The sequence below is a fragment of the Passer domesticus genome, chromosome 1, assembly GCF_036417665.1.
Source record: "Passer domesticus isolate bPasDom1 chromosome 1, bPasDom1.hap1, whole genome shotgun sequence".
Classification (NCBI taxonomy): Eukaryota; Metazoa; Chordata; class Aves; order Passeriformes; family Passeridae; genus Passer; species Passer domesticus.
In genome coordinates, this window is record NC_087474.1 from 126,567,709 (window position 1) to 126,595,701 (window position 27,993).

The window sequence follows — 27,993 nt, forward strand, 5'->3', positions numbered from 1 at the left end:
CACCTCCAACAATCAAAATGTCTTACGTGTAGTGTGTATACATACATATATATATATATAAAATACATATTATTTAGAATCTCTCAATAGTAAGAAAACAAAGCCTAAAACTTTATTGCTGGTTTACTATTTCTGAAAAAAAGGAATATTTTTATTTTGTCACTTACCAATTCTTCCACCAAAGATTTTGTTTCACATTAGCTTTTATCAACATATTCTGACAACACTGAAGACTGAATTACTGTCTATGAAGTCTCAAGTAATGTAAAGAAAATTTTGAAATATTCATGTAAACCATAGCCTATTTGTAAACCAGAAGACAGTAAGGGTGATAATAATCACTGCAATCACTTTTTGAATAACTTCCCTGAAGACCGAACAGTACATGCTGCATTCTCACAGCAGACTGCAAAACTGCCTTCTTGTTTCTCATGGAGTGAAAAGTGGATCCAGTGGTCTACAGTGAATTCAATAAAACATTACAGTGTATGCATTTTACTATGCAACAGTAAATTCAGAGGAAGAAAGTTGTGTGGCTGCTCTCTCCTTTCCAGAAATGGTGGATTTAAGATGCCATCTTGACATTATGCCCATGGTCCCACACAGGCATAATCAACACAACACAGTAACAGAAAGCCTACTACCTGATAACATTAACCAACTGCCAACCAACAAGAAGAATATAATCCTGACTTTCCCCATTCCCATACCAGGAAGCAGTGCTGCTAAAACAAAAATTTGTTTATTAAGCTATTCTTCTTGGTAGTTCCCACAATTACCTATAAAAAGGAGACTTCTGGAATAACAGATAATCTAGAAGGAAAACTACCATCAAACAAAGTTAGCTTAATCGTCAGTGAAATTCTGCATTTAATAATCTTCAGATATGACTCCCATTCCACTGTCCTAACAACGACAACATTTTTCCAACCATCTTCCTAAAATCAAACTTCCTAAAAGTCACTATTGATGAATACCTCTAGACAGGTTAGAAACTTGAATATTCATGTATCAATTACAGAATTCTGGGATTAAGATATAGATGCTGAGCTTATAATGCCTAAGAAGATACAGAAGTGATCTTTAGAAATAAGTGCTGACAAACTTTACTTCGCCAACACTGGTTGAAGTTGCAAGTTCAAATAGTGTTATGAAACAAAGTAATGCATTTAAAATTCACTATTCTTCCAACCTATCAGTAAAATACTGGGTTAAGAGCCTATGAATAAATCTTAGAGAAGAGACTGGTCAGCATATTATTAGCTACCCCTCCTGAAAAATATTCAACCTCTTCTCAAAACATCATTGACAAAAAAGAAAACAATGCTGAACAATCAAAGTTAGCTAAGCAAAACACAGAACAGCACTACTGCTTCAGCACTGTGACTGACAGCAACTATATAACACAAGCAATGGTCACATAAGCAAAACACATAAGAAATGATCACTGCAAAAAATTTAGAACCACAGAATATAGCCAGTGGATAGTACAAGAAAGTTACAGTGAAACTATACAAACACAATGGAGGAAGCATGTCCATGCATTACTGATGTTCAGGATACAGCTGTGGTGGGGAGGAAAAAAAAAAGGCAACATTCAGATGGTTTAGTCTGCTTCAGCTGCAGAAGAGACCCTTTCCAGTTCAGTATCTGCCCCAAGGAAAGAAGAGCTAACTGACTCCTCTCACATGTTATTGCTTGAATGGGTCAATATTTTTCAGTCATTTACCTCTATATGGCAAAATAACTCCTTCTGAAGTAACCAGGAGAGGCAGGGGAACGGGCAGGGTGAATATCCTAAAAATTAGGTCAAGTCTGATTCCTGCAACTTCTCTCTACTGGCAGTCTCATAGTGCATTACTAAATCTCTTTGACTTAAAACAATTAAGGAAACATTAATCAGGACAAAGTTAGCATTGCAAAGAGAAAAAAACAAAAAACATTTTATGGATAAAAAAGAATCCAACATTTATGTAAATTACTAGATAGCCTCCTGACATGGTGAGAGATTGTGCTGAATTCCTGACATTGAAAGAAACTCCACAATGTGGCAGGAGCCTGGAAGTCAAAGAGCACCTCTTCAACAAGCTACAATCTTGAAGTGCAAAAAATCTGACTGTAATATGACAACTCTGAAAACTAACAGAGCAACTGACTTGAGAGGGAAGTTAAAGCCAACGAATTTTTTGGGCCTCCTAGCAATATTTTTTGCTGTCATTAGACACCACAGGTGGTGTTGCTAAAAGCTGGTGGCTGTGTCTCAACAAGTAGGGGCAAGGAGAAAGGGTGTGAAAGTCCTTTTCCTGACTAGTCATGATCTGCCTGATGCACAATCGTCAGGATGGAAAGAAACTGATGAGGACCACAGAAAACCGTTTATCTGACAACAGCAATAATATCACATGTTGACTGCCCTTTAACAGGCAGTTACTTTAATACTTCTGTTAGTATTTTCCTATATCAGCATGAAATGCCACATATATATACAGACAAAAAGACAATTATGTACTTCATAAATTGCATGCTATTTCTTCAGAGAATTTATTATACTCAATCAGGACTTGAGATGAAACTCATCCTCTTTATTGAAAAAAAATCTACACAGCACACTCTTCAAACTTTGTTTTCTCACCTATTTTTATGAAACTTTTGAATGAAACTAAGAGTTTAAGAGTTTTAGAAATTATCTACTTTTAAAAATAATAACTTCACTTAAGATCAGAGTATAAGACCAGTTTCTGCCACTCATTTTTATTTATAAAGTAATTACAACAACCACACTTACTACCATGAAATCGGCTTTACTAAATCTTTCCATTGTACTCAGAATACTTGGAATTGTGCTGATACAATGCTGGTATAGATAATTTATGACACTTAATACCTTAATTATTGACATAATTTAATTAAGACTCAGATCCCCTGCACTTTTGCTGCATATTGGTTTGGTGGTGTTGAAACTTTTTATTACCGCAACTACTGACAAATTTAGTTGTAACAATATAGATTGATAATTTTACTTTTTTGTCTACAAAAATAGTCTTCTTGTAACACTTCTGAAAAAAAATAAGAGTCCTCAAACACATAATCAAAAAATTTTAGGCTGCCACTTTCTCCTAAAACTTTAATTTTTATTTAAGATCTGTCTCTGTCCAAAAATTTAAGTCCTAACTACAAACTTGACTAGATGTAAATGTTAATTCATATGATGAGATCAAGAATATTGATATTACTGTAATTCTGTTCAAGCATCATCTTGGACAGGACCTTTCTAGTGCTTTATAAAAACAGAAAAGCATTCTCCTCAACTGATTGTGTCTGCCAAGTAAGCACACAGCACACACATCAGTAGCTGTTTAGAAGATACGTCTTCATTTCCACATGGATTCAGGTCTAAATTAAATGAGTTTAAATTTTTTTAAAAAATATTTAGCAGTGAAGATTTTCCTCTTCTATTTTTGGTAATGAGCAAGAATGAAAGATTTTCCTAAGAAGTATTAAAAAATAGTCTTGCTATAAGAGCTGCTAACTTTATTTTAGAGGCTCAGTAGTTAAAATTGATGGAAGCCTTTGTTTATTTGTAATTTATCTGCTTTTAAATACTTACAGTGAAAAATACGGAAATCAATGTATGGATGAGAACCTCTTCTCTCTGTTTCAAATCCTGCCCGACTTCTTACTCGCACATCTCCTAGAAACAGGGTCAAGAGTGAAATAAAAGTGTGGAAGAGTGGCAGAGATAAAATGCAAATGAACATAGCCTGGAGGGGTAAAGATTCATGTACTTAATGGAGGAGAGTAATTCAAACAATAGGCCTACTTCAATGCTTTTTGTTTTAAAGGTGAAATTCAAAACAAAGTTTGAAGACTTGTTAAACATGCAATCACATGCTTTCTTGCCAAAATCTCTCCTGCCTAAGCATACGCTGCCAGAAGCATGTGATAAGCATTCAGATGAAATTAGGAAGAGCTTGCTACACCAGTATGGTAAAAATGCACCTTAATATGACAGAAAACAAGAACATTTAAAGTTGATTTGTTCCTCAGTAACACACATACAACGATAACATTTTGTAGAATACAAAAAAGATTCAACTTCTAGAAATGGTAGCTTTTAGCAAATAAGCTAGTTACAATATGGTTTTATATTATATAATATTTTCCCACTAGCATTTACTTACTTGTGCTCAGCTGTTTGAATATTACACAAGAGCCTATTAAAATACCAAAACTCAGTATTAAAATTTGATCAAACTATTTTGCACTGTAATTAGCTTCAACCTGAATCTTTTAGCATGCTACTTGATTTCTACTTATGCATTTTACCAACTGAAAGCTGATCAGTATTCTTTTGTTAGATAGTTGTATGTATTAATATAAGCAGTTCACCTGCATTAAAAGCTTTCACTTAAAATCCTTTTGCAATTACAAATTTGGAGAAATCTTCGGGAATCAAATGCAATATCTTTCCCTCCTCAAACCCTAACAAAGATAAATTTAAGATGTGCAAATGTTGTGGTTTCTAATTATGAAAATCCATCAAGTGTCGTATTCGCCTCACTTCAAACAGCACTTCCCATATGAAACCAAAATAAGTAATTAGCAAAAAGCACTACGACTGAATTTATAAGAACTAAATAAAAAGAAAGCTATTTATTTTTCATCAAGTCATAGGCATCTTGAGAGCATTTTTTTCCTTTTTTTCTTTTCTAACCTTCAATGTGTAATGCTGAAGCAGTCAACTTATCAGAAAATAGCTAAAGGTACTGGCTCACATTTCAGTAATATGCTTTTAAATACTTAACAGGTATCTTTCTAGAGATACATATCTATAAACACTGACACATCTACAGTGATGCACTTTACATGAATGTTATCTTTTGAGGCATGCTGGAAGGACCACAAAGGGTAACTAGGCCCAGGGCTCCCCTAAAGTACATATCAGTACAAACATAGTAAATAAGTGTGCCTTTCAGTTATTAATACTTTTTTTTTTTTTTAACTGAAAACCTTAACCGAGCTGCAAGGGAAAGCAACCCAATTACTATCTGCAAGTATTATTTTTCAGAACACTTACAATATATTACTTATAAAGGCTTCAAGCATTCATTTGAGCAGAGTGCAAGAGACTTGTCTCCTTCCAGGCAATACAGAGGCAGCAAATTGTAGAACTCTTCTGTTAGGCACAAGCAACTGGTGAATTTTATTTACAAAATAAATTAATAAAAATGAAAAAGAGAGGAAACTTTGGAAGAGAGGGGGTAAATGCATTAGTAGCTGTATATGAAAATAACAGTGCGCATGGAGGAAAATTCGACTTCCATTACCTTTCACTCATATTTATCTGCATAATCAGGCATAGCTACAGCTGTGTGAATGAGTTCACCAGCTAAATTAAAAGAAAATAAAAGAGGTCTTTTAGTGGAGCTAATTTTTTACAAAAAAGGTGATACAGTTTTTGTAATTTATTTTAAATCTAAAATGCAGGTTTTTACTTTTAAAATTTACAAACCACAGTACCAATTAGCAAATAGTTTCAGACAGCATATGACTAGGTTGTGGCAAACAATTTGTTTTAAGTGTCAAGAATATGAAAAGTTCACAGAAAAATACCTGAAGACCAACATGGAATTCTGCAAATAAAAAAAAAGAGCAGGTTCATCTGATAAATAATGTTCAGAAAGTTTTTTTGCTTTGTTCTTTTTCATTTACTACCCTTGACTAACAGCATAGACTGAATAGTGTCCTCAGTACCCTTGAAATGCCTACAATGTGAGAACTTTAGGGAGGAAAACAAGAAAAACTGTCTGTAAATAAAATGAAGTGCAACTGACTACATTACTTTAAACAGGAATTATTGGAGTATCTATTTACAGGAATATTTAGCCAAAGAAGGAATTGTATACTAAAAATGCACATGGCAAATTAAGGAAAGGGCAACTATAATAAGATAAAGCTAAAATCAGTATATTTACTTGCATACATATAAAATGAGGAATTCCCAGCAAAGAAAGCTAAATATTTTCATTACATAGTTATTGAACAAAATTCTCTCTCCCTAGTCATGGTAGAAGAAGCAATTAAAAAAACCCAATAATAATATCTCAACAATAGATTAATTATTTTTTTTTAGAATACAACTGGATTTATCCTGGAAAAATATATCCCTTTTACAAGACTGGAATTCATTACAGCAAACAAAGCAGAAAATTCTCTTGTGCCAAAACAAAAGCAAAAGAGATGTCTCCATTATTATGGTACAGAACTGTTGCATTTTTCAAGATTTCAGACAATAAATGTACTTTAAAAATATTGGTACAAGTTGAATTTGATGATACCATACATCCATCTGAAGTTTCTAAATAAATAGAAGTAGAAAAAGGGATAACTGGCTGCACATTATGAAATAATGTGCTATTAGCACAGTGAAACTAATCTCTAGTGCATATGTATATAGTTAGTTCCAAAACATCCAGAAATACTGGATCATCATTATGCATTCACTCTTTGGTTAACGTAACCTGCAGAAGATTAATGGATCCCAAATGCACCCACTTCATTGTACCTTCACACAACATAACATGTTCACACCAATTTGCTTGGGAAATCCTGCACAAGCATTTTGCAACCCTGCGACTGTGAAGTTATGCACAATTTAATTTTAAGGAAGAGACATGTTTATCTTCACAAGGAACTTCACAAAAAAGCAGAAGATATCTCCGATTTGAGATTACTTTTATCAAACAAAAGCACAGTTACATAATTCCTTCAAACAGCATCAGAAGTCCAACCTCAGAGCCAACCATTATTACAGTAGCTGAAAGACAATTAAAATTCAACACCTAAAAAAAAAGAACTTAGGAATAGTTTTTGTTTATTTAGACCCTTACAAACATATTGAAATGCTCACACAATCTTTTTAAGCCATTAGATCCCAGGTCTGCTTATAGGTAAATTTCCTTGGGGGAGGAGGGCACAGAAGTGGCAGCAAGCTGACTGACAGCTTTTATCTGAAGTGTTTCTTCTTGAGCCACTTTCAGCCACACTGGAAAGCTTCCTGTGTTGCCTCTATGGAATACATTCAAGTCCAGCATCTTAATGATACTGGACTTCCAGAAACAATTTTTCCCCTCTTTGAGAGTTTTGCTGATTCCGAAAAATCAAGACAAAGATTTAAAAAATGTGAAGCCTTCCTTTCCAAACTTTATTCTGAGCACAAAAATGATACAATATCTGATGGCTGAGTATTTAGCTACACTTTTTTTCCAGAAGAGTCCTGCATGCTCAGGATCACTTGCATTTTTAAGACAAAGACAATACTGGCAGAAATTTAATTGAAGACTAAAAAAATCATGGAAGAAGGAATGTAAGAGGGAGGTCTGCAGTTATAACTGAAAACTGAAAAGTAATTAGGGCTGTAACAAAACTTACCTTGAAACAGATTGTTTAATTCCTGCCCCTCTCTCAGATTCCTGCTCACACCACAAGGACAGCTCTGATACTTACGAGGCAGCTGAAATGCCACAGCTGACACCCCTGGGTGTCAGGGTTACCCAGCACATACTTGGTGCTACCCTAACATTGCAGTGTGGCACAGCAACAATGCAGCAGCTGCTTGGGGAGCTGAGGCCATCCGGAACAGGGGCAGAAACCTCAGAGACCATGGAGGACAGCTGGGAGCAGAAATTACGACAGCCACCTCAAGGTAAAGGACAAGTCAAAGCCAGGAGGTTGTGAACAGCAGGATTTTCAGACAGAATTACTAACTTCACAGATTAAAATTCCTATTAAATTTGTTGGAGAAAGAGATGACAGGTCAGCTGAATGTCCCAGAATTAAAGCAAACAGAATAGAACATAAAAACCACTACCAGAGAAGAGCGTGCACGGTACACCGTAGCTTTTATTCAATGTTTCCTATTTGAAGTGATCAAGACCTCTAAAGGAAGATAAATGCTCCAACTGCAGCTGAGAGGTGCATGCTCACCCATACAAGCAGTCAGTGCTCCACACTTTCTACCCCATGCACAGCAGAAAAACTTTCAGTCAATATAAAGCAACAAGAAAAGGAAACCAGAAAAGCAATAGAAAAATCAAGAAAGTGTCAAGATTACACAGAAGCACTTACAAGATATTTTGAGAATTCCTCATAGCTGCTGAGAAAAGTGGTTGAGGTGATGCAGATGTTTTAGCTTTTCCAAGGTCTTAAAAGAAAAATTCTACAATGCTGCATCTGTATCTATATTTTAAAATAGTAAATAAGCCACATGGGAGTGGCTTAGTGTATATTTTGGGAATGGGGTATGACAGATGAGTCATTACAGTCAACGCTGCTTGTTTATATCGACACACTGATGAGGCAGTTAGGCGTTAGCTTTTTATTTTGCATACCCCTAAAACAGGATCATTTAAATTGAACCTGGACACACTGCCATAGCACAGGAATTCCTATTTACTTGGTGTAAATGAATTTCCAATGGATTACCACTGGAACAGCCTGAAAATGTTGAATGTACAAACTTGGCCAGCACAATGAAACAAAGACAGAGATATTGCAGATACTCTTAGCCTTACATTTTTGGTCTGCTAAGATAAACACTTTATCAAGGGACATTTTATTATTAGGTAACAGTCTGTATGGAATAAAGCCAACCAAGTAAAAGGCAAATCTTCTCATGACTGTGTCTAACTTCCCATTAAGTTACAGCTGAGGATTCCTTATAGCTTCTTCTGCTCAAGTGCACTAAGATAAATAGAACAAAAACAAAACGCTAATAATACTGCAAGAAAAGCAATGCTTCACATTTCTTGCAAAAAATTGCAATGGAAAATATTAACCCTTGAATCTACTCTGATATGAATGTTTCTACATTCTGATGAGTCCAACTGTTCAGCTTTCAGGCTGGTCTTTTTTACAGTCGATTTACAAGTACAAAAATAATAAATATGAAAATCGTTGCTAACTTGTACAGTATAGTACACATAACATTTGCGTAAAACAAATGATATCTATTAAGTGAGAAAATAACACAAATTTACCACATAATGACTCAAACATGCCATGAGCAATTTCTTGTTTGCTTGTTGGTACCCTCCTCCCCCCACCTAAGTTGGAAGTCAATCCTTTAAAACATTTACTGCTTCTGAATAGCAGAACAGCATGAATGAATTATGCCAGCAAGAATTATACTATTAATAACAACCATCAATCTCATTATGTAATAATTAATTTCAATGAGAGCACAAGTGAAAAATTAATTTACTTAACATCATGTTCTAAATATTTTCCAGTTTTACCTATGAGAATAGTGGAAGTTTTCCAAGACAAATGAAATTTTCTCTCCAGGCAGATGTATATATCAAAAACTAGAGGAAGCCATGCTTTGCTTCTCTCTAGAATTCTTGAGCATTATCACATATCCTTCTGCAGAAATGATGGTTCTAACTACTTAATTTTAACTTTTGAAACAAAATAAACCTATTTACAATAACTACAACAAAAACCCAGCAGCTATTTCAATAAACATTTAGAATCCAGTATCTTCTGTTCTCATCTTAACAAATCCCCAAAGTAATTAAATTCTCTGATCAAAACTCCTTCAGTAGACAGTCAGTGCTACAGTATTAACAACTACACACATGTAAAAAATCAAAATAACTGGAAAAAAAGTGGAGCTGTTAAGTAAAAATTTGATTTATATGTATATATAGCCATATATTCCTACATATGTGGGTCAGGACTATAAAATCATATAGACACATGCATATAGCTTACAACTTTAAATTCATAGACAATGCAGTTGTGAATTTCTGGGGACTTTAACATGTACAATATACAACTAAACTGAAAAGACTCAGGGCATAAAAAGACATGTTCTGGCTGATTTAGTTGGAGATGGTTAAGAATTTGTAATGAGTAGCTGTTGGTGTTCATTGAGCTGTGTGAGACACCATGCAAGCATTTGTAGTCCATTTCAACATGAATTCATAGCTCAAGGTGGCTTAAATTAAGTGGCATCACACAGCAGTGGAACAGACTTAGAGCACATACGCAGTCCCCATGCCATCTGCACCACCAGCAGCTTCCAGAAGAGGTGTAGGAAATACTGAATCTGGCAGCAAGATCTGCAAGAGCTTTGCATCTTTCTCCTCTCAACAAATGACCTCAACTCCTTCTGTGCACTCACTACCACAGAGGGTCACCCATGGATGCTTTCCCCTCCCAATAACATTCTTTTGTTTGAACTCAGCTTTACCCTTTATCTCCTTGCTACTCTGGAAGCACTCCTCAGTAAGTTGACTGAGCTACTCAGCTCTGTCAAGCACCTTTCCTTTCTCAAGTCACCTTCTAGGATTAACATGAAAAATATTGTTTAAAATAATATAATTATTTCAAGAACACCTCATGCATTTCATTGGCTCAGTATTGAAGTTTTTAAGTGTGTGGTAACTCTCCAATAAGTGCTCTCTAAGCTACAGTTTTAACTAGAAAGATACCATGCAGAGGTGGTAAATTCCAATACAGAAAGATCAATCATGAGACCCTTAGAAAATTTTACTTCAACCTAACACATTGGGTTAATTATAAGACCTTTCCTTTTTCTTCAATATAGGAGTAAAACATCCTACACAATGTTTAACTCAGAAAAAAAAAAAAAAAAAGAAAAAAGGCAAACAACCAAAAAACCCAGGTCAACACATAATAACCCAAAGTCTTGTAGAGATTCTAACCAAAATATTATCCAGGAGAAAGAGAATGCTAAGTCTATTAATTCAAGAGATACAAAAATGTTATTATTTAAATCGACCATAAATGTTGGAACTTGCAATACAGAAAATGGTATGCTCACCTAGCATACGAATGTACAACGCAGTCTGATCAGAGCTGTCATAGGAAATTGCTCCACGTCTCTGAAAAAAATAAGTGTATTTTAAGCAAGTTAGAAGCAAATAATTTTTAAATTGAAATGCAAATGAAGTATTAATTGACCATTTCCATTCTAACTATTAACATTAGTATTAGAAATTGTGTGTCTTTCAGGCAAAATGCATTTTTCAAGTATATGTATCAACTGATTTTGCTTTAAGAAGGAACAATGGAAGGATAGGAATTTGTAGTGAAAAGAAAGATGAGAGTGTGGTTAAAAACACCCCCATATATTTCTTTCCAATGTTCCTCCATCATTCCTCACAATAGGAAAGATGCAGAACGAGATTACACAGACACAAGAAAGTGCTCCCCATGGCCTTCTAGAACACCATACTTGAAACAAATATTTGCAGTTTCTGGTTCATATATCTACCTTTACCTATGGAGTATTTCCATCCTCCAAAGGTAAGAGACGTAAAAACTGAAATTACATCATTACTACAGCCCTAGGATACCACATGCTACTTTCATTCTACCCTGTATTTTCTGTAGGTAAAACAAGGTATCACTGAGGTAAGATGTTATATATAAAGGCATTTCAGAGAAAGCCAGCAAGTAATATTTCAAATTTGATTATAAAAGTTCAGAAGAGTCATCAAATTATCCATGTACAAGACTTATATACTCCCACATACACGGTATTTTTTACCTACATGGGACACATATGTTTCATACACATTCAACTGCACGATAGTTACAATCCAGGAAGTCTCCCACAAAGCAGTGAGCTTCTCCTCTAACAGTTAAAAACTGGAGCAATGTTCTCACTGGCATCACACAGCCTGCACAGCATGACTCCACCTAGCACCCAGCCTCACCTCGTGCCTTTATTGCACTTGGACCATCTTCTGCCCCTTCCCAAGGCCTTCGTTAATGTTACTTGTTAATCCTAGGATTAGAGGATCACCTTCACAAACAGACCTCCATTTTGACAGTCTGGAACAATTGTTCTTTACAGAAATAAGATTTTTTTGTGGGAGGTGCACATTAGAAACTCCTATGACCTTTCTCTGTACATCACACTTCCTTCTTACACTAAGGACAGTGAAGTCCTTGATGCCACCAAGAGCCACCATGTGACTTTGTGTTTGCCACCAGGCTGACTTGTATCTAAAGTTCTCAATCACCCATTTTTTTATGTCTCTATATATAAAATATTATGTATGTTTGTATGTATATTGTCCCACACATTCCTGTGTCAGGAACAACACTACCTAAGGGAACACAACAGCCTGAAAATGTGCAAGTTCAGAAGATAAGAAATCAAACCATGTTAGGAAACAGGATAGAAAAAATAATGTTGCCTATTGAGAAGAATTCTGAAGGAAAGGAAATCAAGGAAATAAAAATTACATGGAAAGGCAAAAAGGCAGAACTGCTGATATGCATCTATCTACAGAACAACCTAAATGAACTCAAAGACAGACTAGAGACAAGTAACCTCAATCACCATAATCTGTACAAGTCATGTGCTAAGGCTCCAAACTCATAAGTTACACTTATACTTTTCATGCCGAAAAAATAAAACCTCAGACTTGAAGTTGTAGAAGTTTTTTCCAAAAGTAAGCTTAATACACAATTACAGAAGTGACCAAAAGACCTAGCTCCAAATAGGGTCCAATAGTAATAATGGGGTCCAAGCTGTTGTAAAGACTACAAGGAAGACCTCCCTGTACAGAACTTTTATGCTGTCTCAGCCTTTGTTCTATATTTCCTTGGAATATCATAAACCATGCAAATAATTCCTCAATATATGTTTGTACAGCACTTCTCACAGCAGTATGTCTGTCCTGATGGGAAAGGCAGAAATACAACTACTCAGCCAGAAAATGATGCTGATTTCTCACTAACATTTTCAGTGTTTTTCATTAAACTTGCCTTTAAGTTTCAGAAAATCTCAGCTGAATATATTTTCCATAGCCCAGAACATTTCATATCACTGACTAGGCACAATCAGTGATGTAATTTAGTGCTAACTTGCAATTTGCACCTGTCTATCACAGATTTCTGGACATGTCCAGTACAGTTCTGTAATCTAATACAGGAGAAACCTAAGCACACACGCAGCTACAAGACCCACATACAACTGGAGCATTAGTCTCCAAGAAGGAAAACAATATACAAAAATTTACTGAAAAATAAATCCTTTTGATATATCAATTCTAAAAGTAACGTCTATTACTTGCTCCCTAAAATAAAATATTGTTAGATAAAGGAGTATATATAAAGTAGTGCATCCATGTATGATATCAAATACAAAGCACATTTTTTAAAAACATACAGTAGTTGCGTATACAGACAAGTGATTTTGCTCTGCAAGGATATACTTGAAACAATCAAATCTAGTAAAATTACCTTAGAAAGTCTGGTTCTGTAAGGAAAAATTGAGACAATTTACTGTATAAATTTCACTAGCAATGCTACACAAATAGGACCATTTCAGCTAATTCTGCTAAAAGGACTGAGGTCTCAAAGACAGAAATTTGTGAAATAAAATAGATAAGAGGAAAACATATATTAGCAAGTTAATTCCACCAACAGATATTGGTGGGGGGTGATGGGTGGTCAGACCTTTTTTCTTTAGACCAGGCAAGTAAATGAGGTACAGAGTTGAGCACTGTGGTGGGCAGTCAGAGACAAAGGACAAAGCTAATGGTACAGAGGTTTTTTAGCAACTTGTGATAAGTTAACAATATTGCACTCATCCAGACACTACGCTGATCCAGGCAGATTGCGTTGTGGCAACTTACTCTGCGGGTATGTAACAGACCATCTCCTGCAGGTTGTGGTGCATCGCCTCTTTTCCCATTTCAAATAATACTGTCAGTGCATTTGTTATTCTACCCCCTACAATACTCAAAAAAATGCAAGGAAAAAGGCAGAAAGAGAGAAGTAATTAAACATACCTTCTAAGGAGTTCTTTAAGATATACTGTCCAGATTCCACTACTTAAAACCAGTGAAGAGAAAAACCAGATTTAATGCTTCATGTTTTACTGTGATATGATCAGACAGCAAATTCATAAGGAAGGCAAATGGGTCTTGAAGAACTGAAGTTACTGTCAAGCACCCAACTGTTCAAACAATTTAATCAGCAGGATTTTACCCTTGTTGATGCCCAGAAAATGCCACCCTTCTCATGGCTAATCAAAGACCCACTCTCTGTAGCCTACACCAAGACACCAACACCATACTTACCCTAAAAATACACTTTACTTACACAGTTGAAAAAACCATAGCATACACTGAATCACCCTGCAGACACCTTGGATCAGAAAATATTACTGGTTGTCATGTTATTTTCAATATTTTTAACTCATTTACCATAAGAATTTATTTCTAAATCTCTGCACCACCTCTTCGGTCTACCTGAAGACTTGTACCTGTTAATAACAATACTGACCCTCTGCACAAATATCAAACAAATAAGCACCATTCCACCAAGCAGACAGAGTTACTGGTGCTCAAAGACAAGACAACCCTAACGTGTCTGTGTTTAGGCAGGTTCCATTTTCAAACCCAAGGACAACTTGGTTGGTGGGAATGTGCTGGATCCTAAGTGATTCAACAGATTCCTCAAATGATTACCTGAGGTTCTCAGCTGCTCTGCTCCTTTCCAGGCACAAGCACAGCCACCTGAACTGAGTGGACTATTTTGCTTCAGCAGTGAAGATGGATGTCAGAAAGATGACTGGGAAGGATAGCTTATACTGGATTTCCACTTTCAAAGCCTCACCTTAAACTTCAGTTTCACACTAGAGTACTGTCTATTCTTCAAAAGTACAATACAGTCAAAAAGCTTCCTTTTTTCTTCTCCTTTGAGACATATTTGTGGAAAGTGAATGGAAGAAGTTCAAACTAAATTGGAAGATCCATTAATCCCCTAAGAACAATACTGATACAAGGACTTTGCAAAAACATGCGAAGGGAGTATCTACCAGAACTTAGATTTTAAGTCAGATCTTTCTGAATATCTTTTCACAGAGCATAGAAAGTTATTAAAGGCCATGCAATGGGAACAACGTGCCAAAATAGCACACAGATACATCTTCAAAGGGAAACCGCTTTACTGATGCTTGGGAGTACAAGCATTTGCATGTTACCACTTGGAAACCGAGCACCTGCTGCTGTTTGTGTCAAACAGAAATGTTTCCATTGATGTATCAGTTTTATCGCACACACTTCCCAATCTTGTTGAGAGCAGAGCACCAGCATTACTGCTGGGCACTTCATTTTGGCGAGGGCGAGCTTGTGGACTGTCTACCAAAACAACTCCTGTTCTCATTCTCTAACAAAACCTGCCAGAGCTGTTGACCTTCAAAATTCAGTAACACCCATCAAAAGAAGCATACATGCTTTTTGATGGACTACACGACCCTCATTTTGTTACTTGGTTGTTTATTCAGAAGCTGGGAAAGCAAAGACCGATGACAGAAAGCAAGACAGGCAGGTGTTTTTACCTACCTGACTTTCTAGATCTTTGCTGAACTATTGGAGCATTAGTCTCAACTTCTTTGGAGACAAGTGTGGAGAAGTTGTTATACAATAGCAACTGCAATGTACTGGTTATGCTGCCTCAAATATACACCCTTGGAAAGCATTTAAGATCATAAGACCATTTATGAACTAGAAGTCTTGAGAATGACAAACTAGTTAAGACCTTATTTCTCCATTATTAGATTTCAAAAGCAAGACTGTCATGTATCTTAGATTTATTTCAAGTATTTAAAACTTTCATGCTAAGATTCACAGTTTTTCAAAAAGCACCATCAAGATTTTAACTCACTAAAGCACAGAAAAATGCTCTTTACAAGCACTTAAATTGACACTGAATTCAGGCAAGCCACTGCAAAATAGTCCTACTACTATTTAAAAATTTCACTGCAGTTCAAAGCATTACTCTGAAAGTTTATCAAACCAGCAGTAAGAAAATGTCATTCATATTGCTTTCCTGAAATTTCATCAGCAAATAGAATCGCACCTTTCCTTCAAATATTCAAATGTGATAATTTTACTATTTTCTTCCATATAAAGCTATTTCACATGATCACCTCCCAAGACAGATGGCAACCATTTTTAAACTTAGCTGTCGTTTGAGTGATCGTTATCAATGTTAGTGATACATATATCTCACAAGCATCTGTAAGCTATTTTTTCTTATATACCTCAGATGTATACCATGTGGCATAAAATTTCTCCAAAGCTTTAACAATATTTTTAAAAAATCAAGACTTAAAAATCTACAAAACAAAAGCTTGACAATTGATCAGAAAGACTGTACAGTCAAAAAAAACCCACAAGCAATTGGTTTAAGTAAGGACAGTAATACACACAGGTATTGCCTAAGGAAACTAAATCAGAACAGCATCAAGGCAATGGCAAAATAGATAACTGAATGAACACAAAACCATTAATTCTTTAAAAGAAAACACCACTAGCACCTGTAAAAACACAATCATAAACAGCAGGGAATTTTATGCCTAATTGTATTACGTCAGCTACCTGGAATTTTTCTTTTTCCCCACTTTAAAACAATCTCTGACCAAACTGGATTAGACATAATCCTTGAATAGGTTTTTTATGTCAAGTTCTAAAAAGCCAGCAGTTCAACAAGGTACCGGTAAAATGCAGATGATGTACTGGTCTAGCACACAGGCTGTAAATATGTAGAATCTGCCTTCAGTCACAAGCGAACATCCATTGGGCATGTTGGTCTTTTTCTTGATGTGACAAAAATTGTCACAAGTGCTAGCAACTAAGCCTGACCATTTTTGCTTTTAATAAATTTAGAAACACGTTATTGGCAATGACTGAAGAGTACAGGCATGGGTGCCTGGCAAAGCTTGTTTTCACAACAAACTCATGCTTGTTCAGATTCTCCTGTTAATTTAGAAGATTTAGAAGTGTATCAGTAGCAATAACAAAAAGAATATCTATGAATGCAGGAACTGTATTTTTTTTCAGTTTCTTTAATGTTCTCCAATTATTCTGGCTCTCCTTCATTATCCTACACTTAAATTTATTCCTCCTTTTTGCAGTGAGCTATGCTGAGAAGAGCCTGATCTCATCTCCAGACACCAATCTCACCTATATTTACTAGCACAAATATCCATTATGGGGATATCTATATTCTTTGGAACGAGAGAGTAAAAATTTAATCCTGACATTAGCATTTTACAGAACACAGGGATCTCAAATGGAAAGGCTACAAAGTAAAGCAGATATTTCACATAAGCAAACAAAACTGGTATTTCCACTCCTGCAACTCTGAAATCAACAATACAAAAAGGATATCCTGCCCAGGAAGCAAAATACACTAATTTGTATTATTCTCACTATGTTTAAAATTGTTTTTCCTTATTCTCACAAAGGTTTTAAGGTGCTATAAAACTGGAAATCTGTTGGTAACACAGGCAAGCCAACTCCTGCCATTTCAGATCCCTTTTTTCCGTCTCCTCACTGGCACTGCTACAAACACACTCCTTCCCACTTCAAGGCAAGCAAAAGTCAAGAACTACAAATTCATGTATGAACACTTAAGAAACACAGTTGTAAATGGCAAATGATGTTTCCAAAACAGATTATATTTTAAAAGGAAAAATAAGCACTTGTGAAGTTCTTAATGACCTGTTTTGTCTCTTATAAGACTACTTATAAGCCCAGTTAGTCAAAACATATTTAAAAAATGGCCTACCTTAGAAGTAATCCATTTGATAAGGATCAGAGCTAAACACCAGATCAATGCAATTCCCATTGGATCACCCCCAATACCTGAAGCATACTCTCCCCCCGACAGCCGCCAGTGCTGAAAGCAGCAGGGCACAGCAGTGAGGCACAGGGCAGGCAGCAGCTGTCACCTGACAGCCCCTGCAATGTGCTCTGCCCCGCTCCTCTCGCTGCCAGCGCTGGCCTCAACAAGAAAGTTTTACAACCAGAGGATATGGCAATTAGGAAAACTCACTAAACCCCACAGAAATGCCAACGGAAATGTAAAACCATGATTACATCCTTTCATCATCTTTAACTACAGCAAAGCGTGCCAGACAATAGGATCAAACTGCAGTACTCAAAACACCCGAGCTAAGTCAGGATACTGCCTTGCCTTCAAATGCTATGAAGAGCCTGTTTCCAGCAGATTCCACCACTTGTGATAGTCACAAGTTCCTTTTATCTCTGCCACCTGGAGAACTGCTAAGAACTGAATTCAAAACATATTTCAAAACTGCTTTTATAGTAAAGTAATACAAATAATGTTAATGAAAGTTAATGCACCAATTGTTCAGACCAATTGTCATTGTCTAACTTCTTTTGTCCACTAAATGCCAAGCCATCCTTCATACTAACCATTCACACTCATGCCTGAACTGGCATGGGGCTTTTATTTATTGCTCCGAGGGTTGAACCTGGCTACAGCCTCTCAATCCCTTCCCAGGGTTGGAAAGCAGTCTCACTTCCTCCAAGAACACTGACTGTGCAGCAAAGTGGTCCTACATGCTTGGTGCAGCCTTGAGATTCATTCTAATTTCTGTCATTTTAAGCTGACAAAAGTGTTTCGTTTGGAAAAAAAGAAGGAGATACAGTGGGAGAGAAAAAGGAACAGTGTAGGATAATGAGGGGTTTAAAAGGATGACAGTGAATAACTGAAAGCAAAATTATATGAAGAGTCTGCTCTTCCTATAATTTTTTTTTTTTTCAAAAAAATCAAATTCCAATATGTCCACAAAACACAAAAGTTAGCTCAGATCACTAAAGGAGTAGTTTTAACATTAAGAAACAAACTTCCTCCCCTCCAAAGGAAAAGGGGACACACACCACAGCGGATGTTTACTGAATTAAGGAGAAGATTTGTTAAATGGGATAGAGCTCTTTGTTATTTTATATCATGATTCTGAATATTTATTATGTCTTTTAAGCTATAAGCATGGTCTCAGAACAACCTGGGAATCCCTACAGAACCATTACTTTCCAAACATTTATCTTCTGCCCTGTCCCCACGCCCCAGAAAAAAGTCAGATGAAAAGCAAAGGCAAGAACATTCAGAATGGGTCTTTGTGTACGTCACTTCATGAATGCAGCACTTATCTAAAGGTCTGTTAAGTTCCACATAAAATACAAACTGTCACAGAGATAAATTTAAAAACATTACCACCTCCGAATAGTTGACAAGGTTAAAACACCCTAACAATTAATCACCACTAGTCTGATGTTTCTTTAAAAAAACAAACCCACAATGAATGGCATCAGGCTATATTTGCATTACAGTTTGGCACAACTGAAGCAGATCAAAACACACCTGCTGCTCAGATCTTTACACCTATACTATATGAAGCCCAGGAGTTTTAATTTGTTTTTGAAGGCCATATTTACTCCATCTTCCCGAAGCAGATCCTACCACAGGAGGTTCAAAGCTGCCAAAAATGTGATCCACTAACTGATCAAATCTCTACAACCTTATTGAGGGTTAAGGCACATTAGGTCCACACAATGAGTGAATGATTTGTTTCTTTTGGAAGATGCCTGGTTAGCACATACCAAAACTACTCCAGAAAACAATCAAATGAGCACAGCAAACAGGGACAATGAGGTGATTTGCTTCAAGTCTGAACTCTCCTCTGAATAAAACTCAAGCATAAATAGCCTTATACTCTTTAAAATGTCAAACATTTCAAAGAGTATAAGGCTATTTATGCTTGAGTCACCACTATTATCAATCCCTGGCATATCTTGTTTTCCTGCCTCAAAACACATGAAGATGTTCTTGGAGTGTGTGCATAGTCTTGCCCCAGGTGCATGGAGCAAGACTTTCTTCCACCAATTTCAGAAATACATTATCTTAGCAAACAGAGCTATACAAAGTGATCACCCTTTCCTCTTTTGTCTTCCACCATTAAGTGGTTTAATTAAGTAGCCTTCTCTTACTGGAAGTTATCTTAAAACTGTCTCATGAATAAGTTTATTATGAGAACACAGAAAGAGAAGTATATTGACTGCTTGTTAAGCACCACCAGACCATTACTTGTTTTAATTACAGCTTGGTAATGGAAAGATTCTTTTTAGCAATACAATTCTGAATTTGGAGACAGAGTAACGTCAGAAAGTGCACTGGTTTGTATGAGAAATTTAACAAATCAACACAGAAACTGAAGTGCTTCTGTTGGGGAAAGTGCTGCTTTGAATAACCCTACTAACAGCTGCAAGAGATTACATTTTACAAAGAAGAAATTATTCAAAGTTATTAATAAGTACTGTAAACCCACAGGTAGAAGGCTACATAAAAATGCGGTAATACTGAATTCCGTCTGTGTTAACATACTCCCTGTTATACTGCCTCAGTTCTGGGATTGCAGGGACCCTTGAGCTGTGGACACCACCATCAGTCTCAGCTTCATCTTGAAACCAAGAAGCACACAAAAAAGAATAGCTATCATACATTGCACTGTATGTATTTTTTTTAATTGGGGAAGTTGCTAATGCTGTTTCATTTTCTTTACTGCTTTCTAACAGATTCTTTTTCAGTTTTTCTAAAACTTTCTAAAATTTTCTAAAAATTTTATTGATGTCTGCAGAGACACCATGTTTGGTTAGGCAAGACTTACAGTACCTAACATTCACATACAAGTTGTTAATTATTCCTCTCTCCTTACCATTAGTTCACACGTACAAGTGCAATTGCTGTCTCTTACCATTTCTGAAGAAACAGAAATATCCCACTGGCTTCAATGTACACTTGATATGCAACACTGTAGATGCATTTAAGCAAAGGCATGTTTTGCTACAATTTTTGCATTGACTGAACAAACCTCTCTGTGCTATTCCTGATAAGACAAGCATGCATTATCAATACAGCAGAAAGCAGTCGGGGTCTTGAAACAGTTGTTACAAAGATTCCACTCAGGAATTTGCTGAAGATATCAGTTTGCTCTCATTGGGAAACAGGCATCACATGGGACCAGCTCCTACCCATTCAAAGTAGCTCCCCCATTAACACACCATGATTATTTGTAAGGCTCCAATTATTTCCATATACACTCCTAGAGATCTGCAAGGTTCCATGTGGAAACCCATCATTTCCCATTACATACTCTGCTATTTGTATGTAATGTATGTCCTGTACATACAGGATCCCAATTTTACTGGTATATTTCTAAGTACCCACCTAATCCAATACTTCTCCATATTTATTTATTTTCCTAAAGTTCACCAGCCCTGAGGAATGGCTCAGGGCTGCCTTAAAAAGTTTAGTATCTACTGTTTGTGCAGAAGTGCCTTTAAATGCTCTAAGCCCCTCAAAAAAACCATTTCAGGAACACCTACAAGAAATCCAGAGCTGAAGCAAGAGCACCAGATTTCAGATACACTGCTGGGTCTCAAATGTCACTCCATTTTAAATACAGCAGGGCTTTGTAGATCTCCATCACCACCTGAGTTTTTATGCTCAGTTGGAGGCATAAAGTTGCTTATCACTCCTACTTCAGGTCAGAATGACCTGATTTCTTGTGCATGCACCTGTACACCTGGCCCAGAAAAGAAATCTCCATGGAGTCTCCTTTGCCCTTCAAACACCCCCTTCCAGAACAGAGGCCTGTGGCACACTGATTTCTAGGATACACTCCTGACTGACCTATTATTGCTGTGAACCAGTCTGGGAACTTTACTATATGAACAGCATGCAATGACAGTAGAGGAATAAGCCTATCATTTACAAATTTATCAGCACACAGTGGAAAAAAAAAACATAACTGATTTCCATCTTTGCTTTTCTCCCTGTCTCGTTATATATCATGTGTGATCTCTCTTTCCAGCAGACTTCACTAAAAAAGAATAATTAAATGGTAATCTGTAAGTATTCTTGTAACAAGTGTGGGTAGCTACTGCTGCAGCCCAACCCAACCACTAAACACTGCTCTCATGGGAAAAAAAAGAAAATGCACCATTATTTTTATAGATATTAAGAGCAGAACCTCTAGAATTTCACAATGTATACAAAATGACCAACTTTTACAAATGCTACTTCTATTTACATTTTAAAATGTTATTTAAGCATTTTTCTTCCAATTCAGCTTCTTCTTTAAAAGATTTTCCATGCTAGCCTAAGTTGCAACTAGGTACAAGATTCCAACTACTCCAGCTGTTTATTAACAAAATCATAGAATCATTTAGATTGTTAAAGACCTTTAAGATTATCAAATCCAGCCACAAACCCAGCACTGCCAAGTCCACCACTAAACCACATCCCTAAATGCCAGATCTACGCATCTTCTGAATAACTCCAGGGACAGTGACTCATCAACAAAGCTACATATCAGCTAGCAAGCAATAAGCAAACATGAAAATCTAAGAAAGTTAGCAAAATTCACCTTCAAAACCACAATAAATCACCATTGCAACTGCCTAACTCATTGCAACTAAGCTCAAAAGGCTGGTTGATCTTAAACCAAAGGCTGAGAACTCCAAAACATGAACTTTGAAAGTCAAGAACAGCTATGGATCCAGAGGGCACTTAAAAACCACTTTTCAGTTTTAGAAATCTTCCATTTCAGCCCACAGTAAGACAGAAAAGGAAAGAAACTCCCCTTAGAAGAGACACAATTCCAATGAATGAAAGAAGTCAACAACTTGCATTTCTGTACCATCACGCATTCAGTGAATTTTCTATTGCTACTGCAACATAGCAATAGAAAACAATCAGGATCATGCTGTGTCCTTTATTTCTAAAAGGGGTAAGAGGTAGTCTATATTTTACAAATAAATCATATAAATCTTTGTCCAAAAAAGCACATTATTAAACATTGCATTTTTCTGTTGGCTGTTTTAAACCTTTCTTCTTATTTGCTCAACATCATGATTTTGCAGGTTGACAGAAATGGACATGTACAAGTGAAAAAGACAAAACCATACATAGCATAGGTGAGGGGTGTATAAGAACACTTTAACTTCCTCACATAGATTAAACACCTTGAAATGGTTTACTTCTTTTTGAAATTTGCAATATAAATTAGAACACTCTCAGTACCTCTGTCATACCATGAACTAGATGTGTTTTCATTAAAAAAAAGTGTTATATGGTATAAACTGTCTCAGCGACAAGCAATCCAATTTAGATAATTTAAATATAGAAACTCCTGAAATTTACTGTTTTAGGTAAAACAAATCACCACAAGATTAACTGAAGTTCTACAATACAGTATTCTTCCTCTGATTTATTCAGACACATGCTTTCAAAGGATGTTTACTTACTGTGGCATTTTAGGACTTTACTAGAATTCACAGAACTAAGATTTATGCTTCTCTCTGGAGAAAAGATTTTGGAAAGGAGTTATACACTACTTTTTTTAAAAACATCTTTAAAGAAACAAACAAAAAAAGTACAAAAAAGTACATGACACACATGTATTTGTCATCTACTTTTTTGGAAATATTAATTTTTAACCCTTGCATGTAGTGAGTCTTATCACCTTGGACAGAGAATCATATTAGCAGTTGCACAGATGCTCAGTCAGGACTGGTCTACAGCAGCCTGTATCTGCCCACACCTGTTGGCAGGTACTGCCAACCTGCTCATTCACAGCAAGAAACAAGGCCCATTTTAGAATTCAATACAAACACCTTCTTCTGTGATTTCAAAGAGTTAAAGAACTGTACCATTGTTTTAAGACAAAGTTCCACCAGGGTCTCAAGACTGCAATCCACTCAGTAAAGGTAGATTTAGAACTCAAGAAGCTGAGTTTTATCTGCTCTGAGTTACTGTGTTTCACTGTTAAATACACCTTCAGCCAAGACTGAATGGTATACTGGAAGCAAATCAACAGTAATTTCAATTCCCACGTACTTCACATATTGCAAGTAACCCAGCTATGTAAGTGAGAACAGTTGAACATTACCGTGTGACAAGAAAAGCTACCAATGTTTTAGACTTTAGAATAAAAAATTTATGTTCTATTTCTAAAGCATATCCTTTGAACAGTGAAAGATCATCTTACTGTGCTATATTTAAATGGGAATCTAAATAAAAAACATTGAGTTTACAATCTCACAGGAAGACACAGCAAAACTGTCAACACATCACAAAACCAGAAAAGAAAATTACAGAACTTAAAGTCACACAAGTTGTATCTTATAATTCTTTACAAACTATCAATACAAGACACAAAGGATACAACAAGTCTGCCTTCTAAAACCTCCATGGTTTAAGCTTTATGCCTTGGAGAGAAACTTTCCCAGTAACTTTTACGCTTACATGAACACTACTAGCTCACCCGTGATTCTTCAGAGCCTCCAGAAGCGTGTGTGTGGAAAGGGGGAGCACAGGAAGCACTTGGGGCCTCCCCACTCAGCAGCTCACGCCTGAGTTTCTACAGATGAGTGTCTGTCCAGCTCATGAATTCAGAGAAGAGAGCAATGCACTGCAATAAGTGAAGGCTAAAAGGCAGAGGGGCAGGGTACAATGTGAGATGCTCCTCCTTTTCCCTTGCTCCCTGGGCTTCTTTCTCAATCACACATGAAAAGGAAATAAATAAAATTTATAGTAAAAACTAAAAGCCTCTGTTTGACTAAGTGATGGGTACTCCCATAGCTATGAGGGCTCATCTCTCTCTGAGCCTACAGTAAGATCTTCCTGCCTTTTTCTTGTCTAGCAAGTTTTTCCTAATCCAGCACTGCTAAAAGCTACCTTTAACCCCTTCACACACACTTCAATTCACTTTGTAGGAAGCATTTAAAGAACAGTTTACACAAAATGAAAATATTCACGCTTACTAAGACTCCCCAGGCAACATAGCTACCATTTACTTTAAGCAAGGATTTTCAATTTTCAAATCTCATTTTAAAAAAATTAACAACTCCCACGGGGAAAAAACAAAGAAAACAAAACCTAACACATTTCAGCAGTTCCCGAGGCATACTGGCATATGCTAAATCCCCAACAGTATGTTAAATATTAGAAAGGCAGTAATAAAATGATCTTTGTTTCTGTTTCATTGCTAGCCATCACATAAAAATATTAGGTTGTCAAAAAAATTATATTTCAAGGGGAAAGCTGGAAGATTCACTTTTACAAATTAAGCAGAGACAGCAACATCTGAAATAAATAAAGTCTGGCTTTCATGCTCTTATTTTGTCATTATTTCCATTACAGTAACTGAAGAACTACAGAGAATGAACACTGAAACTGGTTACACCATTTGCTGTCAAATTCACAAATCAATATTGTATTTAATTTATGATAGTAAATGAAAATAATAATTAAAGTCATCACAGAGTTTATGAAGAATAAAGAGTGTCAAAGAAAGATCACCAAAAGGCAAAGCACAAAACTAAGAAGCCAGACATATCATAGTACATGAAATACAGACTGACCACCTACATTCAACTTCTTTCACCTCAACAAAAACCTTAACATTTCAAGCTTAAAGAAAACCCAAACAAACAAAACTAACAAAAACCCCAAAATTAACAAAAACCAAACACCAGAAAACCCCATATACACGTTATACAAACCCAAACCATAGCAGTTAGTTTCTGCTACAATGTTCTTCCCAGATGCATCTACAGATGCATCTGCACTAAACACTTATTGCAGAATTTGCTTGGCCACCATACCCAAAAATGCTTTTAGTCTTCCATTTAAGGATAAAATGATCAATTTCAACTGAATTGAACAGGCAGACCAATTTCAGCTGAACCTCTTAAACCTGAAGAAGCTCTAATGAGACAGCAAGCTGAAAACACTAGTTTTCCCCATGGCACACACCTGCCACTTCAACACCTTCCCTCACTTTCCAGGCCAAAATGCATTATTGCCAGCTTCCCACCTTTCATTTCATTGAGTTACCCTTTCCTACATACTTCTAAATTCTCATTCTCTGACCTGTAGCAGATGCAGATTTCTTATAGGAAATGCTCTAAAAACTTGCTAATGAAATTTAATAATGGGATTTTCATACAAATCTTATGTTTTATAGACATCTACACAGCTTTAAACATGTAATTATTGCCTTGCATTAATATTCTGTCAACATGTGGGTGCCAGCAATCCATGCATCCAAACACTTTTCATCAAAAACCAAATCTACTTATTTCAGCTTCTCACCCACTCCAGATAAAGCTGACCCTGAAACAGAGGGAGCTTTTCAGTAGTGTTGTGCCTCATGTCTGCAGGTGTTGAACTGAAAAAGACTACTGTGTTCAAGACTGAAATACACTGAAAAGGCTCAACTTTCCGTTACAGAGATGTCAGTGTAAGAAATATTTTCCTGCACACAGAAAAAAAGCCAAACCAATCTGCTTTTTTTTTTTTTTAATAGGTCAGTACTATGAAAGAAGCTGCTGACAAAGGAAAAAGAATTATAAGCTCAAAACTAATATGAAAAAATTCCAAGGTAAAAAACAATTGCAATCCTCTTAGGGGAGGCATGGAAGGAGGTGCGGAAACAGGCATACAAAGAAAGTGTTCTATTAATAGATTAATACATTTTTGATACACTTCACTGCTGACATATTGATATAGGAAAAAAAGGTGGATATTACCACTAGCACCTTTCTACAGCCTTCTCTCAAGAACTATATCCTTGTATAGACTCCTCATTATTCAACCTGACTGTGCACTTTATCTCATTTACAACATTCCAAGACCTCCTACAATTAAAAACCACTTTCAAGTAATTTTTGTGACAGCAATTTCACAGCAGTACACCTCTGAATTTAATATGCCATTTTTGAAGGTAACAAGATGCTACTTTCACTATCAGGATTTAAACACTGAACAGAAATTGAATTAAGCATAGAAAAGACATTATTTCAATAGGATTTAGAAGATCTACATTTGTAAAATTACGTGTCATTACTATTTTACATAGTTATCCTGCAGGGATGCTGAAAACAGCCTTATAATTATTACATTGTTTCTTAAAGAAGCAAGAATTGTAGCAGTACCAACAAGAATGTTTTTCTCTAAAGCTGCTTGCCACCCACTGGACACCTGTCAGTCTTGGCACTGGCCTTTATGTGCCCATGTAAAGAAGATTTTGCATGGCATAGCCCTCTCTTGACCAAATTAGGCTAACCTCATCTGCATTGACATCAGTGCCTACAATTTTGGAATCTCATCGACAGAAATAGCTTTATCACAGGGCCCAGCATACAAATTAAGCATCTGTATAGGGCATGCTGAACTTGTGGAAGTGATAAAAAGCTGTAGTGGAAAAATCTTAGCATATACTTTGAAGCTGTATCTAATTAAGGCAACAGTTAGCTACTCTGGGTGAACTTGTTATTTGAAGTCTGGGGTTTAGTCCGCTTGCTGCATGCTCTGTTTGCACACAAGCTAATAATGAAGTCTTACATTGTAACCAAGAATCATGACCAGTAGCTCTGTAGCACTTCAGGAATGTGGAAATCACACGCATTTTTGATATCAGATTCCAGTTTTGTCTTCAAATCTGGCATCACTAATCATCCCGTTATTCTGCAAGAAGCCTTTTCAGCTTGCTACAGGATTATCTCCAGGACTATCTCTCCAGGACTAAACTTCTGCTGTCTGTATGACAAACTAAAAATATCAAGACACAATTAATTTCATTAATGCTATATGATTTAGGCAGGAAAGGGGTAATCTGGTATATTGGATCATAATTTTATTGTTATTGTAGTGAACTAGTTTTACAGAGGAACTTTTGGAAAGGAGCAGAAGGACAAAGCAAGCTAGATAAGCAACCCCCAAAACACAGTCGGAAAATGTGAAGGAGAGAAGTAGCTTGTATGACTACAGCAAAATTGCAGGCTTCTCGTCATTATGTCAGAGCTGGCAGTTCACAAATCAAAAGGTGCACAGCATCACTCACCCCATTTTCCAGGGGAAAGGAGGATCTGCTGTCAGTTACCTCATCAAATACGATGGAAAACAGACACAAGACCTCAGTATAATTAAAGTCTTTCTCATTTTGACAGAGTTTTAAGACTCATGGAAATACAGATGATCATGCAGAATAAAAGAATAGTAGAAAACATTAAAAACATTTTTTTGCTTTAGAATAAGTTACTGGACATGGATGTTATTGCTCCTAAAGGG

General features: G+C 36.3%; 1 protein-coding gene across 6 annotated transcripts in view; it reads right to left on the reverse strand.

The window, feature by feature from the left end:
* Nucleotides 1-27,993, reverse strand: part of PDE7A (phosphodiesterase 7A) — a 76,484-nt gene that overhangs the window by 25,332 nt on the left and 23,159 nt on the right. For 3 of the 6 annotated variants that reach the window (XM_064387683.1, XM_064387664.1, XM_064387648.1), the window contains exons 2-4: nt 10,850-10,910; nt 4,182-4,214; nt 3,608-3,691 (exon numbers count right to left, since the gene is read on the reverse strand). In XM_064387683.1, coding sequence (XP_064243753.1) covers nt 3,608-3,691; nt 4,182-4,214; nt 10,850-10,910 — 178 coding nt within the window. The remainder of the gene's footprint in view (nt 1-3,607; nt 3,692-4,181; nt 4,215-10,849; nt 10,911-27,993) is intronic. The other 3 variants (XM_064387691.1, XM_064387658.1, XM_064387674.1) reach the window with 2 other exon arrangements.